The sequence below is a fragment of the Cladophialophora yegresii genome (genome assembly GCF_000585515.1).
Source record: "Cladophialophora yegresii CBS 114405 chromosome Unknown aczIN-supercont1.4, whole genome shotgun sequence".
Taxonomy (NCBI): Eukaryota; Fungi; Ascomycota; class Eurotiomycetes; order Chaetothyriales; family Herpotrichiellaceae; genus Cladophialophora; species Cladophialophora yegresii.
This window is the reverse complement of record NW_006913048.1, coordinates 3,414,601-3,431,605: the sequence shown is the minus strand read 5'-3', so window position 1 is coordinate 3,431,605 and position 17,005 is coordinate 3,414,601. Positions and strand designations below refer to the sequence as shown.

Genomic DNA, 17,005 nt, shown 5'->3' with positions numbered 1-17,005 from the left:
ACGTTGTCTGTCCCATCCGAACCAAGCGACCTGACAGGGAGGAGAACATATCCTCTACCCAGCCCCACCCATTTCAAGCTTCTTTCCCTTGACGCTTTTCCACTCGAAACCTAATGAGAAAAGAAATGCAATACTCGAGCAGGCAATTGACAGGATGTACGAGTGCGTCACCGCGATATTGTAGGCGTACAACACGCCCTGCAATTGCGCCGGCGGCGTGACCTCCCTGATGTGCGTCGCCCCGGCCATGACGATCGTCCATGGGTTCACGCCACTCGTGTACCTGGGAATCTCCTTGATCAGGGTGTTTGAGAAGATGTTCTGCGCGATGGATATGGAGATGGCACCTCCAAGGGAGTTGAAGAAGATCGCCACAGCGTTGCCGACAGGCATGTCTTTCTTGGGGAGTACGACTTGTACTGCGATGAAGGGGATTTGAACGCACGCGCCGGCGCCCACACCCGCCAGGATCTGATACCCGATCCAGCTACCAGCCGATGAGTGGACCTTCAGGCTGTAGAGCAAGCCGGAGCCAACTGCGAAAATCGCCGATCCCACCCACGTGAAGGGGACGTATGGACCTAAGGTAGTGATGCTCCCTCCGACAACGATTGACGAAATGGTGATGCTGACGAGGTATGGGATCGTTCGTATGCCTGATTGTTCCGCCGTGGTGCCCTTGACTGCCTGGAAGTAGAAGGGCAGATAGTAAATGTGAGTGTAGAGCGCCATAGCCAAGAAAGCCGAGAAGAATGCACACACGAACACGGTGCGCTGTCGCAGGAGGATTCGAGGAGGAAGGGTCGCCATGTCGCCCTTCCAGAACTGAATTCCCGTGAATGTAATGATCAACAGGCCGAATCCCAAAAGACAGCCCCAGACCCTAGCATTCGACCACGGGTACGTGGTTCCGCCCCATTGCAAAGCCAGCAGCAGGCAAACAATGGCGCAAATGAGAAAGAAAGCCCCTAGCAAGTCTATCTGCCCAATCTTCTGCTTCGTCGTCAAATTGCTGTGTCCCCGGACCGGGTTCTTGAAGAAGAAGAAAACGGCCGTGATCGCAACGGCTCCGATCGGCAAGTTGATGTAAAAACACCATCGCCAAGAAACACCTGAGACCAAAGAAGTCAGTATTTATGCTATGTTAAAGCATTCAGTTGGTTTTGTTTCGTAGACTCGGGTACGTACGATCAGTCAATGCTCCTCCCAAAATCGGGCCTACCACGCTCGCAACCCCAAACATCGAACTCAATAGCCCAATGTATATGGGCCTTTTACGTAGCGGGACTGAATATCCCACGATTGTCATCCCGCCGGAAAACATTGCGGCAGCACCGACGCCGGCCACAGCGCGCCCGACGATCAGCATCGTGGAGTTCACGGCCGCGGCACAGAGCACGGAGCCGAGCTCGAAGATGACCAGCGCGATCATATACGTCCACTTGACGTTGAAGTACGTGTAGATCTTTCCGAAGCTGGGCTGCAGGGAAGTGGTCGTCAGGAGGTATGACGAGCCGTACCAGCCTACATCGTCTAAGGAGTTGAAGACCGTGGTGATGCGCGGGATTGCGGTCGCTATGATGGTATTGTCCAGTGCAATGACGAACGTTGAGAGCGTGAGTCCGAAAGTGAGGAGGTGGAGAGGCAGGCCGGTTACGTATTTAGACTCGTCATCTTCGCCGGGCTCGCCTGCTGAGGAGGCTGACATCGAAGCTCTGCGGATCAGATCCTCATTGTGTGTTTCGGCAGGGTGCTTCTCATCTGCGTTTGCTCCTGCTGTAGCGGTGGTGCTGGCGGCGGCGGCGGAGCCGTCTTGTATCGGTGCGACGGCTGCTAGGTTGCAGCGTGAATGGACAGACCCATCACTATAATTTTTGGCTTTCGTGTCGCCTGGCACCGTCCGCTTCTCGGGGTCCAGTGCCTCGCTTGACAGAGGATGTTCGGAGGACTGTCTGGTCGGACTGGCGCCGCCGTCACCATCGTGTATACCTGATTCTGACGCCGAGGTAGACTTCTCCGCCGCAGCGACTTTTGCCCATAGCGTTCGCATCACGATCCTCGAGCGAGAGATATTGTATGGCCTCCAATCACAATGGCGCTGTCGATGGGAATGTGGTGTAATTAAAAATGCTGAAACGCACGCTTGGACGCAGGAGCAGAAAGAAGCATTGACAGCACGAGTTTTGTCTCGATTTGAATATCAGCATGAACATACAGTAGAAAGAGAAGGCACCCACGCCACCTGGGAAACATTGCGACATCTTGAACCACCACGAGCTTGCACTCGGGTAGAGCCACTTCCGGAAGCAGGCAGTTCTTGAGCGAGTAGGATAATAGAGATTCAGAGACGGACCTCGACGGTGTTGACACCGGCTCGATGCGAGAACAAGCCTTTAAACCAATGGTGGGTAAGAGGCTACCGAAGCGAAAGGGAATGGCAAAGCGCTGGCCAACGAGCGGATTTCGCTTACGGGGCGAACTGCAGCGTGCCCTTTGAGGGCTCGTAAACTATTCCCGATCATGGCTTTGAAAGATGTTTCGCCGGCGCTGCTGGAACCTGGAGCCCGTATTCGTACGGAGTAAAGCGGGCTGCTTGAAGTGAAAAGTCCAAGCGAACGCCGAGGTTAAGCCTACCACAGTAGGTACTTTGTATGTGGAGTTGCGATACGAGCTCTTGAAGAAGCTTCGTATTTCCAGCGGTGCTTGCCGGGCGCCTCCTGCAAGCGAGCATTGCGCAACAACGCTTGCGACTGCGACTTCACGGAGTTGTTTCTGGAGAACAGGATGGTAAAATCGACAGCAGTCAGGGAGCGTGCGATGGACACGCCTATTTGTAGTTGAGCGAGGTGAGGGTAAAGTGAGGTGGTTGTGTGAGAGAGAGTCGCGTGAAAGTTGAGGCACCGCTGACTCGGAACTAATCCAAGGCGAACGCACGAAGGAGCGCACCAGCGACTTTTCGTTCCGTTTCATGTCCATTGCCTAGGTAGGTAGATTCAAGCGCGGTCGGAATGGGCTTCCGTGCAGGGAACAGCATTGGTACTCGTAAGTGAGTCTGACCCTCGAAGACTGAAAAGTGCAGTCTTGTTGTTCACCGGTGCACTCACCCGTGCCACTCATCTTGCGCATCAGCGTCCATCCTGCCACTGAGTTTGACTTGATGGCCTCGCTCTTATGGGCCAACTGTCGACACTGCGCAGAGATCTCATCTTTACGGCATCGACGTCGGACAGTCTCACCATGGTTCAACTGCACGTTCCCTGTCTTGCGTTCCAGCTGAATGGGCTGATGGCGAACAGGCTCGCCAAACCCTCCTAGTTGCCGACACAGTGATCCCGCCTGTATCGTCTCTTCCCATTTTCGGTCTCCCTCGGAACTATCATACAACGCGCTTGACCTGCGACACACTCGTCAGTCAATCATGCTTTTCCAAAACCAGCAGAACGATGTCCGCCATGAATATTCTGTACATATGTTCTTCCTCATAACTGATCTTGGCAAGAGTGGTTGATTATGGAAGGGGCCGGCTATTCACCTCGAAGAACCGCTTCAACCACCAGACTTGAAAGACCCCTTCTCCTATCAACACGCCCAGCTGGAATATTGACCACCACTTGACCCTTGAATTCGTGCTCTCGGCGGTGTTTCTGTGCGTTCGTTCGCGGACGACAATGTATGCCTGTTCGTCTTTCACTTGGGCGAGGAGGTCGGAGAGTTGGCGCACTAGAACACACACATCTCTGTTAGCCTGCGCCCTGACTTTACCCACCAGGACAAGTCTGTCTCCGTACCTTCTGTCTCGAGCGGATCTTGGGGAGCCTCTGATTCGGGCACGTATACAATGCCATGGACGTTGAACGATACCTCCTTGCTATTTGCCGACCAGTGCTCGTTGCTGAAGCAGTAGACATATTTGCCGTCCATGCGGGCTTCGAACGAATAGTCCCCGGATGAGACGGAGTTGAGCTTTGTCTCGTATGAACCTGAAGGGTCGGTAATCTGGGCGACGCGTATCCTGTTAGTCTATTGGCCCCTATATGCGCTCGGTCTCGCGTAGCAGAACTTGGAATGACATACGTAGAAATCAATCTCCAGGTTTCCTGCGCCGCCAAACTCCCGGTCGCCCACTTGAAACGTCACCGTCATCTTGTCGTCCTTGTGCAGTTCTTCGTGGAAGCACTCCCTCGTATGCGCTTTCAGGGCGATGTTGTGTGCCACGCCCGCGCCTATACATCCTGCGAACGCGGCATAGGCCGCTGCTCGTGAGAAGCGCATGCCTCCTCTTTCTGTCTTATTGGGCCGGCTGTGGGGTTCGTCAATTTCGTGAGAGAGACTTACGCTGACCGAGGTGCCGAGGAGACGATGTTTGGTACAGTGTAGCAATCAGCAACAATTTAGCAATCCATTCTCCGTATTCGCAACGCCAAAAAGTGTCCTTAACTGACTTGCAACTCCGCAGTTTTGACCCTGAAATTGGGACGATCTGCAACTTGAGGGGCCAATAGGCGTCGCGCTTGGCGAACGTTGCCCCTTTTTCGCCGGCGCCTGATGAGCTTGAATCCTTTCCCTGAGCCTCTCCTGCTCACACCGATGCATTCACAGCAACGAAATGTAACCTGTCTCGAGCTGGGTCCTGAAGCAGCGTGGTATTGTCCTAAGTCACGGCTCAATATATGTACTCTATGCCGCGACCACAGTAACCACTACTGTCGCTGTGCTGTTATCCTGCCGATCTATCTGCGGTGACTACGTCCCGCGCCCTGCTCTGCTGTGTTGCTCTGTGAAATCTCCTCCGTCTTTGCCCACCTGCGCTTTTTCTTCTTTTCATAATGTCCGTCTTGAGTTCCCTCTCACCAGATTTTCGATTCCCTCTTCGATCTCCAACGCCTTTACACCCCTTCAAAATGTCCCTCAAGATAATCCACACAAAGGCCGATGGCACCAAAGTTCCCCTCAAGGTATCCATCTGGGACGCATTCAAAGGGGTTCCGGACCGCAAGCCTCGAAAGACTCCACCGAGAAAGGTAAGCTCGAAATTGGCTTCACACTGGAGGTGGTGCCATGCTGAACACTGTAGTGTCCATGCTGCGGGAAGGTTCACTGCGCTACGCCCAAACCAAGCACAAAGGATGGGCCAAAAGCCAAGGACAGCGACAAGGCCAAAGCCAACAACGCCGGCAAGAAAGACGATGATGGCCTCACCGATGATGACCGCATCATTCTACGTATGAAGGGAACCGATCCGTCAGCATCATGGAAGGATATTATGGCGGCAACAAGCACGTTCAAGCACCTCGGTGAAGTGAAGGCGCGCTTCCGAGACATCAAGCACCATCTGGACGAGCAGAGCAAGGACGTCAGCGACGGGAACAAGAAGAACGGCAAGACCACGGCAAAAGAGGAGATTGCCAGATTACGCAAGGAGGAAGGTTTGAGGAGGAAGGCGGAGAAAGAAGCTGCCAGGGAGGCCGAGAGCAAAGCCAAGAAGGAAGAAGAGGAGAAGGCCAAGGAAGAGGCAGCGAAGAAGGTATGGCACCCCACGATAGTGGACCCCTATATCCTTCGGCAGAACTGAACTGAGCACGATGCAGGAGGACGACGAGAAGAAGTCAGCAAAGACGGGAAAGGCGAGGAAAGACCACGACAAGAATAAGGGTGTTGCACTGGCGGCCAAGCACTTTGACAAGACCGGTATACGCATCACTCCGCGAGAAGCCCTCAAATTAGCGGAGGGTAAGTAACGCCTGCATGGCTGGGACGGCCCGCTGGCATGTTTGTTCTCTTGGGGGCTTGGACACTGTGGCGGCATTGAATAGGCCAGCTAACGTGGGGTGCACTCGACAACGACTTGGACCACCGCAGCGTGCTGGCAATGAGACTCATGAACGTTGTTGAGCTGGGTTGGAATTTCGCTCCCTCCCGTATTCTGTAATGCGGAAGGCGTGTGGCAGGTGGTCCTAAAGGATTTATCTCTGCCGGGCTTGGCTGCCACCCACGACCTGATACACAGGACAACAATGCAACATGGGTCATGATCCAGTCCAATCCTACCTTCCCCGTGGGCTCATCGGCAGCTCGTTTCTGCAGCGAATTTCCGTGCGCCCCGTTCCATTGTTGGCTTCAGCGCTTGCTAATTCGATACTGGACGGACTATTCTAATTGCTTCAATTCTCATTTCAAGTTAGAGTGGGTGGAGGTATGGGTGATTAACCGGGTGGCCACTGCACAGGTAAGGCTGCAATACTTTATGTGGTCAAGACCTGACAGGAGCTCGGGCCGCCGCGGGCGTGATTGAAGATCAAGCGAAGTGTGACTCAGTTGGAGGACATGATGAATTCCAGAGGGTCTGAGCAGAGACCCAGCTATTTAGTTACAGAGGCCTATGTAAACAATACGGTATCGTACAATAGGGGGTACGGCCCATTACAGCCCTTGGCACTGTCTGGCCAATCCTTCGGATAACCTTCCCAGTCACAGAAGAAGCTGCGGAGTCGTGGTCACGCGAGGCTGCTCCACGCACCCCCCTCATGTACGGGTAGCTCGGCCCACGTCGCAACAGGTCTTCGAGACCAGAAATATCCAAGAGAGGCGATGCGGCTCTCACGACGTGTCTTTTCTGTTCCCGCCCTCCACATTGTCATGGGTCTTCGGCGAGCAAAGACTCGGATGCTGTCTTTTCGATTCACCTGCTTTGCAAAATGCGGGGAACCCACATCGTCGCCCCGCCTTGCCTTTCAGTCACTTCCGCCTCTCCTTGTCCTTCTTCCTTTCAGGCTGAATTGGCTTCAATGTCGAGCTGCCCAATCTGTAAAGGACAAACGTCAATGATGCGTTCGAATCAAGCTTTGCCTCCTACCATTCAACTGCCGCACAAACGGAGATGCTTGATGTTGCCCACCGCCTAGCTGTCGGATGCATTCAAGCCCGTTCCTGGACCGCTAAGAAGCTTCGCATCGAGCTTTCGTTCCGCATTGAATGTGGATGGCTCGTCTGTAGTTTCCCGCAACATTGAAATCCGGACGAGCTAGGATGGATCTAGGTACGGGGCAGGTAGGGGTTGCCTGTTTCCAGGGTTGAGCTTGACGACAAAAATGACGGTAAAGAGCCGGTCGTGGAGGTATAAAGCTTCGGTCGGTTCCTGTGCGACTATGAGCTTTACCCTGGCCAGTATTGTTGACTATTCCTGTCCCACACGCCATTTAAGATGCGCTTCTCAGCCGCGGTGCTTAGCCTTGCCGCTTCGTTGTTTGCCGTCTCTACCAACGGCTCGATCCTTCCAGTCCCTCGCCAGAGCAAGCCATGGTCCGCCAAGCAGTTCAGCTCCCTCATCACCTTCGGTGACAGCTATACGGACGAGTCGCGCCTCGGGTGGTTCATCAATCACAATGGCTCGGCTCCGGCACCGGGCACACTCCTCCCTGAGTCCTTCGCCACCGCCGGCGGCGGCCGCACCTGGCCTCGCTACGTCGTCCAATATACCGGTGCGACCGTGCAGGGGAAATGGACTCCACAAATGACGCTCTACAACTACGCTGTCTCTGGCGCAGTGTGCTCGAACAACATCACGCCGCGGTGGTTCGAAGCCATCGACGCGCCCTTCCCCGCCGTGCTCGAGTACGAGATTCCCGCCTTCATCGCCGACCTGCCCGCCACGAAAGTCAATTCCACGCCCGCCGTGCCGCTGTACAATCCCAAACCCACAGCTCAGGACGCGGTCTATGCCCTCTGGATCGGCACCAACGACCTCGGCGTCTGGGCCTTCCTGACCGACAGCCAGATCGCGGGCAAAGTCCTCGCCGACTACACGTCCTGCGTATACCAGGTTTTCGACAAGCTGTACGCTAGCGGCGGACGGCACTTCGTGCTCATGAACACCGCACCCTTAGACCTAGCGCCCTTGTACGCAAACGACAGCTACCACGGCGTCGGCGACAACCAGTACTGGCCTGACAAGCCCACGAACCACACCGCCATCGCGTACACGATGCGCCAATACACGACGAGCGTGAACAACGTGTTCAAATACCAGACGCCGTATGAGGTCAAGGTCGCGAACCGGTACCCCAGCGCGCATTTCGCGCTGTTCGATACCCACACGCTGATCACGGACATCTACAACAACCCCGCGAAATATCTCAACGGGACGGGCGTGGCCAAGGAAGGCGAGAGCGTGTGGGGGTTCGAGAACCACTGCAATGTCAACCAGACGACGTGCGTGAAGCGGGCCAACGGGACGAATAGTGATGGGTATCTGTGGTTCGACGAATTGCATCCTAGGTAAGTTACTTTTGCTTCTTTCGTGCTTCAGCCGTGGATGGGACGTCACTAATCTGCGATGGGGGCAATAGTGAGCAAACGGATCGAAACATCGCAATGGAGTTCGTCAAGGTCTTGAACGGAACATCGAAATATGCGACGTATATCTAGAGTGTTACACTGGACGTGTCGCTTATGCGGGCATGAGAGAGCTGAAGTGTCACCGACTATGCACCGCGCTTCGGGCCATACCTTACCAAATGGGGTTTCAGGGGTTGCTTATACTTGAAGTTGAATAGTGGAGCCTGACCTGGCAGAAATTATGAACTAGAGGCTTCAGCACTTTCCCGACCAACGGGTAGGACGAGACGAGGATGTCATTTCGATCACGAGGAGCGGCGACAGTCTCATGATCTGATCGAACATGTGTAGTTGCGCTAACAGTACAATCTCAACCTTGGACATGGACTCATACTGTCCGTCTATCTGCTTTGACAGAACGGATTGCAATGTCGGCCCTGCTTGAAGAGGTGTAGACAACATCAAGAACCCGCCCATCCGTAACAGACATAAAAAAAGCCTTCACCAGCAGGTCATCACTTACCACTCAGTGCTACCCACAACCTGTTCATTGTCAAAGCTGTTGTCAATTCCGCCAACCCACCAAACAGCAGCGTTCAGAATCTTCCCAATCACGTCCAGGTCTTCGTTGTTTCTCGGCGCATAGAGCAATACCTTCGACCCTTCAACCGGGCTAGGCTGATTTGCATCCACAAGTCCCGTCAGTCGAGCGGTAAGGCGTCCGGACAGTGGATGTCTCTGGCCCCAACCCTTCTCAATTACCACCCTAACGTCACTCGGGTGGAGACTTGAGTGGATGAATCCATCTTCTGTGTTCGCGCTGATGATTTCGCCATAGTACTGCGTCTCGTTGAATGCACGATGTCGGGCGTAAAGTGAAGTCGGAGAGGCAGGCTCGAATGTCGACCGACCCAAGTATGTTGACACAGGGCATTTCTCCGGGATCTCGATGATCAGGTTTCGCAGGCGGTCTTGCACGTTCTTCTGCTCCCAAGGCGGGAGTTGACTTCTCTGGACGGGGCTGCTGATGCCCTGAACCTCGGGCCGGGAGCCGCGACGTAGAGGGAGAGTTTCAAGGTAGCCGCGGGAGGATCTGGTGATAGAACTACTTGGCGGAGTGAGTGGATCCGAGATAGCGAGCATGTCAACGACCCGTTCACAGACTTTTGTTGCGGTCGTTTCGATGATTTTGCCGGGTTTTGTTGACATGAAAGGTCGGATGTCTAGCTGGATGAACTTGAGTAGGTATGTGATGATGGCCGAGCCGATCAGGATGGATGCAGTCATGTAGAAGAAGTTCGGCCCGCAAAGTAATGCCATATTGCTGGTCATGTTTGGGTTGGTTGACCCAAAGAAAGTGTCGCGAGGAGAACTAGGTGGGAGAAATATAAGCCAGTTCAGAGCAGCGACGGGCAGGTGTGACAGTGACAATGTATTCCAAATCTCACTCGACTCGAGTTAGTGGGAAGAAGGCTCGAAGGTGTTACAAACCGGCGGTATCTATATACTAGGTCCCTTTATGCCTTCCCGTCGGTGATTCCTGGTCCATACTCCGAAGGAAGGTCCTCATCGCAAAGCAGAGGGAACGGCACTCCAAGACCGAGGGCAGAGCACCCGCCAACTGACACTTCGTACCGTTTCCGTCCAGTTAAAATGTCGGATGCATACCTCCCAAGCCAACACCGCGGCAGGTATCAGAGTTCTTTCCAAAGAGTTTACTGGTCAGCTACCAGGGTTGGACACGTAACACCGGGTAGGACGCCTGGTTAGTCCATCGTGAGGAGTGGTTCCAGCGTTTCATAGATCGTTTCTGAGTGGTCTAAAGGTCCTCAGCGGCCTGGCCGCGATAAGACCGATGGTTATGTGGATGTGAACGGTGCGAGAAGCAAAAGTGTTGCTTGGATGAGCAACATGTGAGGGGCTGTTGAAAGAAGAGTATCGGCGTGTCGGCGCGTCGGGATTTGGCCACGCCGATTCCTTCTGTCGATGTGCCCTGATTGGCTGAGACATGGGAGGAAAGTCAAGCGAGTTGACCTTGCGACCCAGTCCTTCCATTGCTCTCTCTCACTGTTTCCAAATGCCCGACTGATTTTGTCCACGGCCACTTTGCGAGGGGCAGCGCAATTATCTCGACATTTGTGCCTGCAGCAGTATCTTGAAACTAGACACGTACATGCTTTCCACTCTCGGCCATTGCAAGTGATCATGCACGAAGGTATATATAGCAGCTTGTCAGACTCCGGCTACTCGTCCCATGGGCTCGAGCCGAAGCTGCATGAGCTTACAACGCTTATGAGCTTTTTTGGATGCCACCTGAGTATCCAGCTGCTGTCGTAAAGATGCTGGCGTGCTGAGGGCTCTTCGAATGCTTTATTTCCATACTGAGCACGGACACAGATCGTTTCAAATCTACTATTGCATTCACTTTTTATCTAATGCGGGTTTATCTGGCGGTGCATTTCTGTGCATGGATCGTTCCATGGTGACGATGCTGACCGCAATAGGCAACGGCGCGCAGGAAAATACTCATTCCTGTCATCTTTCCCCACACCATAACCCGCACGACGGCATGAATCTCGTATCCACGTGGCCACAGCTATGATGCGGGTATACAGGCAAGGCTGCGGAGAGCTACTTGGTTCGGCCGAATCCCGCGCACGCGAAGATTGTACTCCAGGTGGCGTCCTAGCTTTGCGCACATCCATACCCACGCGATCGTGGCTGGGTCATTTTCAGATATTCCAGAATCTGGGGTTAGGATGATCTAATTTGCCTCTCAAGAATGAAAGGTGCAACTGCATTCGGTCTTGACGAACACATATCGATTCTTGGCGGATTTCCCCGGGGTTCCTTCGCACAGATGACGCTGGCTGAGTTGTCTACACCGAGGTATTGGAATATGTATTGCCTTGCTTTTACCGCGGGTTCCTTCCCGCCACCGTCCGAAGTTATTGCTGACGGCGGTTCGATAGCTGAAGTCACGCCAACAGATACAAGGCCTCGGCTGAAGAATCATTCTGCGCGGCAAGGCTCCGGGCTTTGGCAGCCATGAATCCCATCGAACGCAACACATGCAGCAAACCTTTTGCATGCAATCGACGCGACCTTCGAAAACTCCGTACCCTGCTACTGCCTTATAATGCGGCGATTGTTATTTACGGTCCTCGAAGACAATCCAAGACAGTATCGGCACGCGATACTCAGCCTTAGGCGAGGACTCGCAAAGAGTGTTGCCCCTGAGCATACATTGCCTTTTCCTTGTCGCCCTTTCAAGGGCGTGACTCTTTGTATCAGTCCAGGTTTGTCAGTAGCAGACAGTGGTCTGCTCCTACCTTTGACTGCAGTCTGTTCTTAATGGGGAACTCGACGAGCTCTTGCCCAGCTTTTCCCCGATTCGAAGCCTGTTCTTCACCAGCTAGGTGTCAACTACGAACTTGAAGGGAGTTAACTCAGGAGACCAGCGTCTTGTTGGAAGGAGATTGTTAGCACGCGAGTAAAGCGTCAAATGAGAGTTCTACTCTCATCAAACTTACCGATGAGAGCCTCTACTGCCGAGCACTATCCCTCACGAGGCTCTACGCAATGTTGCCCACGCACAGTCCCCAAGTGCTTCGGCCATCAGTTTTACGCTTACCATGCATGTCTGACCATGTTAGCCATGGCTGCTCATCCTTCGGATCGTAAGAGCTGGCTCAGGCAGTCCAGACACTGAACTCGGCGGAGCGCTTTCTTCTAAACGGGCAACCCGTGTTCTCGTCCCTTCTTCATCCAAGGCCACTGTGTGTAAAATCTACTGCTGCGACATATCAATCCAACGGTGTTGCATTGCTTGGAGTGCTGATGGACTTAGGGTAAAATCAAACTTCACGGCGAGCAACTCAAGAGCCCGATAATTTCTGGCAGCAGGAAACATGTTCCCGCTGGATGTCCTCGGCCTCCAGCTCCCCCGTGCATGCTAGGATACCTTGACTGTTCAACGCTTCGGCTTTGGGAGAATAACGGAGCTTCATTTTGGTGAGCTCCCAAAAAAACGTGGCCATCTGTAATTCTTCAGCCTTTCCGGCGAACTTGGAGATCCCTCGCAGAAGTACTCGGTACGAGTAACAAGATCCAGCAAAGGATCTCTCTAGAAATCAAGCATTAGCAGTTTCACCACACGCTAGCAGAGCACTGTTGCCGCACGTGCTAGTTTACAAGCTCAAGTTAGGCGCTGCTCTTCTGATTGGGCTTTGTCTGTTTAGGCACAAGCGAGCCTTTGGCCACAAGGCCTCGTTGGCCCGCCCGTATGAGGCGTGGGGGCATTGATGCAGGTATGGTTTGCAGCGCACATGCTTGTAGATTTGGGGGCGCCTCGCCTGCGGGGAAAGCATGACACGATGATCTCAACTTTCAGGTTTGAGGGAACATTGACTGCTGCCTCACCAAGTTCTACGCCATGGCCAGCATACTTGCAGCTCTGTATTGACAAGTGTTCTCCAATGTCCTAAGAGCATCCTCATCCCTTCCTCTGCGATGGCGAGGGTGTCTAACCCCTTCGGATTCACTCGTTGGCCTGTCACCATTATCAGCAGCGTTGTTTACCTTGCCATCGGTATCGCTCTAATCATCGTCCACACGACTGTGCCTTCACCTCCGAGCTCGCCGACTCCGATTCATGGCATCAACCTTACAGAAGCGTGGCTGGACCTTCAGCTTCTGACTTCCTCTTACCGTCCCTACAACAGTCGCCGCAACGACGCGGTTCACGACTGGCTCCTCAAGCGAATCGAGACGATAGTAAAAGAGAATGACGCGACGGCATACATCTTTGAGGACAATGTTTCCAATCTGACCTTCTCATCTGCCGGGGTTGTCCCCAGTTCGGGCGTCTCTGTTTACTTCGAAGGGACCAACATTATCGTCTATGTGCCGGGCAAGGAGGATGACACTTCCAAATGGTGGCAGGATCCGAACGGAAAGCCTTCTACACGAAATGCCGTACTGGTGAACGCACATTATGATAGTGTCTCTACAGGCTTTGGCTCGACGGATGACGGTGTGGGTGTAATATGTGTGCTGCAGCTGCTCAAGTACTTTACCACGCCTCGGAACAGCCCAAAGAATGGATTGGTTCTACTCTTGAACAACGGGGAAGAAGACTTTCTCAATGGCGCAAACGTGTTCAGCCAACATCCTATGGCCAAGATGGTCAGCTCATTTCTCAACCTTGAAGGAGCTGGTGCGGGAGGAAGAGCTGCCCTCTTTCGAAGCACGGACGAGGGTGTGACGAAGGCCTATGCGCACTCCAAATATCCTTTCGGTTCCTCCACTTCGGCAGATGGTTTCAATCGAGGCCTCGTCAGGAGTCAGACTGATTACGTGGTGTTCAATGGGAAATTGGGCTACCGTGGCCTCGATCTCGCATTTATTGGGCCCAGAGCTCGCTACCATACCGATCAAGATGACTCTCGACACACCGGCAAAAGTTCTCTGTGGCACATGCTGTCTGCAGCTGTTGCAACCTCGGAGGCCTTGACTGCCGCCTCGCTCAGAACGGATCTGGACCCGAACAAAGTTCAAGGCAGCCGGGCGCTCTGGTTCGATGTGTTTGGCCAAACCTTTGCCATTCTGAGGAGCCACTCTTTCTTTGCCTTGTCCGTCAGCCTGCTTGCCGCTGGACCTATCATACTTCTCATCACCGTCGCCTTGTTGTATCGAGCAGACAAGTTTTACCTCTTCTCAGGCGCTCGATATGCCCATCACCCACACGGAGACGAGAAAATCAAGTTGTACGGGTGGCGAGGTTTCTTCCGTTTCCCACTGATTCTGCTTTTGGCTTGTGCAGCCCCAGTTGCCCTGGCGTATCTCATCTTCAAGGAGAATCAATACATCGCCCACAGTAGTGAATGGGCTGTCTGGTCTATGATGACTGCGGCCTTTATCTTCGTCGCATGGTTCTTCTGTCGAGCAGCTGACTACGGCCGGCCCTCCTCGCTTACTCGGGCCTATGGCTTCTCCTGGATGTGGGGCGCCTGGTGGGTATTCCTAATCGTGGCGGTGGTTTTCGAAGAGCACCTTCACCTGGTCGGCCTGTACTTCGTCCTGATCTATGCAGCCCTAGTCTGGCTGGCCACCTGGGTCGCCTTTCTAGAACTATTCAGTTTGCCCAAAAAGTCGGCATATTGTCAGAAACTGGTCGGTGAAGATGGCTCGACCCCTACACAGGCTACTTCAACTTCTGGCCATGAGGACGAAGAAGAGCATCCTACTGCGAATGAGGAAGACGAACCCACAGAAAGGTCGGGCTTGCTAAGACGAGGCTATCGTCGGGAACAACAAGAGCATAACTCGGACACCAAAGAGAGCGACGGAAAGTCCCACAGTGAAGCCGAGCCGGAGTGGAGCAAGTCTCAGTGGTCGTTCCTGTGGCTGTTGCAGCTACTCGTTCTGGCCCCGATCAACGTTATCATAGTCGGGCAGATTGGTCTGCTACTGACCGAAGGGTTGCACCAGACCGGACAGGACGGGAGCTCGATGTTCCTTCTATACATTATGATGGCGGTTTGCACGATACTTCTCTTCTCCCCGCTCGTGCCCATCCTCCATCGCTTCACCTGGCATGTACCGATATTTTTGCTGCTGGTCATGATCGGCACTCTGGCATACAACTTGACTGCATTCCCCTTCTCGATGGACAACAGACTGAAGCTCTTCTTCCAACAGCATGTCGACCTTGAAGGAGGAAACAACACTGTATATTTAATGGGCGTCTCACCCTTTACGCGTCACGCGGTGGACTACATACCCAGCGCGGCAGGACAGGAAATTAAGTGTACGCCCGCTGGCCCCTCTAACTCTAGCAACGTGCAACGCTGCTCTTGGTCGGGCATCCCGCCCAACGTTGCCAATCCATCCTCTGCGCATGTCCGGTCTGCGAAAGAAACCGAGAGCTGGCTGACGTTCAATGTTACCCGCTTGAACGTCAGTGACAGTGACAACTCAGCACGCTTTGTGCTGTATGGCAAGAACACTCGAGCCTGCAAGCTTGTTTTTGATACGACCCCAATCAAGAGTTTCCATGTTAAAGGGCAGGCGGCCAAGGACAAGCGCTTTGCCCCTGTCCCTGAAGCCGGCAGCCAGGAGATTAGGCTGTGGAGTCGGACATGGGGCAGTGCCTGGACTGTTTATGTCAGTTGGGACAATGCGTCATCCGAGGAGGAGAAGGCTGGCACCAACGGCACGATGAACGGGAAAGTGGTGTGTTTATGGAGCGATGCTAATAAAAATGGAGTGATTCCTGCATTTGATGAAGCAATGCATTATGTCCCTGACTGGGTGGCCATCACGAAAGGCGGCGATGGCTTGGTGGAGGGCTACAAACAGTTCAAGGTGTGATGGGAGTTTTCCTCATCGGCAGAGCAGAGACCATGGGTAACATAGGGTCAGGATAAAGGTATTTGTGGCAGCATTCTCATTTTCACCCCCTGGGCTTTGATGTTGGCTTTTTGCGTTCGACAGCTTAGTTGTATTGCACGCTAGACGCGCATTACATCTCAATGCGTGGACCTAGGCTAGTAGCTCTAGGCTGCATTTACGCAACAGCGTTGAGAAGATGGCGCACGGCACCGCGGAGAAATCAGCATAATATGTATGTATTCAGGGTCCGAGTAGAGCTTCGTCCTTTGCGGCGTGGGTGACATGACTCGGTTGCGTCCGATCGCATAAAGCCGGGACATGAGCCGGTGACGAATAAAGAAAGGCTGAAGGTTGAGATAGGTCTCGAATTGGCGTTCCATCTGCGGGTCCCGTCGTTGGAGGCAGGTCCGTCACTCTCAGCCGAATATATGGTGAGGGTGAATGACAAGGCTCTTCCCGTCCATCTGCTAATATAGCAGTAAGGCAGACAGCCTTGAGAGAGCAAGGCGCAGCATGAGAGTGACCCGGGGAGACGTGGTCCGGTGCTTCATTTCCTAGTTTTGCACAACATTAAACTCTCGTGTCTGGATAAACTAAGTAGCAAGATGCAGCTTGGTGACTCTTGATCCTCTCACTTCTGGCTCTGGTTGATAATCTCTGCCGTCATGAAGCAACACCCCCAACAACTGAGCCAACCCGTGTTACGACCCGAGCTATTCTTCACACATGACAGACCAGGACCACTACCAGCTTTCCGCCCATACTCCCCTCGACCTTGACCTACCACATGATTACTCCGAACACCGCACGTGGGGGCCAGTGTTGGTGCGACACCCGACGGTGGCCGGCCGACGTTGTAGCTGGATTAAAGAGAGCGCAACACATCGAGGGTTGCTCCGTTCAACCCCCCCCAGGGATAACTTGGTAGACCTCGCAACACCGCGGCGTCGATTGCCGTAATTGTCGCTCTCGATCCATTGTGCCAGCCAGCACCTTCGCACTTGGAAGCACCGCGATCATGGGAGTCAGGGAGGTGTCTACTAAGTAGAGTACGCCAAATGGGGCTAGCTCGTCTTGGCTTTTACAGACCTGGTCAAAGACCTCAAGGAACAGACCGTCGCCTTTGCCAAAGGACTTGCCTCGGCACAAATTGAACGAAAGCTCAAGACTCTATGGACTGACAGGCTGGGAGCTTCAGCTTGAAGGCATCGGACATGTTGGTCGTGTATGAACAATAACTCGTCACGCTGGATTGGGATAAACCTGCCCACAAGCC

General features: G+C 53.6%; 6 protein-coding genes across 6 annotated transcripts; 3 read left to right on the top strand and 3 right to left on the bottom strand.

The window, feature by feature from the left end:
* Nucleotides 1-54: 54 nt before the first annotated feature.
* On the bottom strand, nt 55-2,050 carry A1O7_06588 (uncharacterized protein; the record flags this gene model as incomplete). Its single annotated transcript, XM_007760590.1, has 2 exons — nt 55-1,112; nt 1,189-2,050. The coding sequence occupies 2 exons, from the start codon at nt 2,048-2,050 to the stop codon at nt 55-57; spliced, it is 1,920 nt and encodes a 639-aa protein (XP_007758780.1).
* Nucleotides 2,051-3,508: 1,458 nt separating this feature from the next.
* A1O7_06587 (uncharacterized protein) lies at nt 3,509-4,272 on the bottom strand (the record flags this gene model as incomplete). Its single annotated transcript, XM_007760589.1, has 3 exons — nt 3,509-3,720; nt 3,789-3,996; nt 4,075-4,272. 3 exons carry the CDS (start codon nt 4,270-4,272, stop codon nt 3,509-3,511), a joined length of 618 nt encoding a protein of 205 aa, XP_007758779.1.
* A 629-nt stretch (nt 4,273-4,901) lies between these two features.
* A1O7_06586 (uncharacterized protein) lies at nt 4,902-5,738 on the top strand (the record flags this gene model as incomplete). The annotated part of the gene is made up of 3 exons (XM_007760588.1): nt 4,902-5,021; nt 5,075-5,524; nt 5,589-5,738. 3 exons carry the CDS (start codon nt 4,902-4,904, stop codon nt 5,736-5,738), a joined length of 720 nt encoding a protein of 239 aa, XP_007758778.1.
* A 1,463-nt stretch (nt 5,739-7,201) lies between these two features.
* Nucleotides 7,202-8,424, top strand: A1O7_06585 (uncharacterized protein; the record flags this gene model as incomplete). The annotated part of the gene is made up of 2 exons (XM_007760587.1): nt 7,202-8,274; nt 8,346-8,424. 2 exons carry the CDS (start codon nt 7,202-7,204, stop codon nt 8,422-8,424), a joined length of 1,152 nt encoding a protein of 383 aa, XP_007758777.1.
* A 429-nt stretch (nt 8,425-8,853) lies between these two features.
* Nucleotides 8,854-9,654, bottom strand: A1O7_06584 (uncharacterized protein; the record flags this gene model as incomplete). Its single annotated transcript, XM_007760586.1, has 1 exon — nt 8,854-9,654. One exon carries the CDS (start codon nt 9,652-9,654, stop codon nt 8,854-8,856), a length of 801 nt encoding a protein of 266 aa, XP_007758776.1.
* A 3,192-nt stretch (nt 9,655-12,846) lies between these two features.
* A1O7_06583 (uncharacterized protein) lies at nt 12,847-15,708 on the top strand (the record flags this gene model as incomplete). The annotated part of the gene is made up of 1 exon (XM_007760585.1): nt 12,847-15,708. The coding sequence occupies one exon, from the start codon at nt 12,847-12,849 to the stop codon at nt 15,706-15,708; it is 2,862 nt and encodes a 953-aa protein (XP_007758775.1).
* Nucleotides 15,709-17,005: the final 1,297 nt, after the last annotated feature.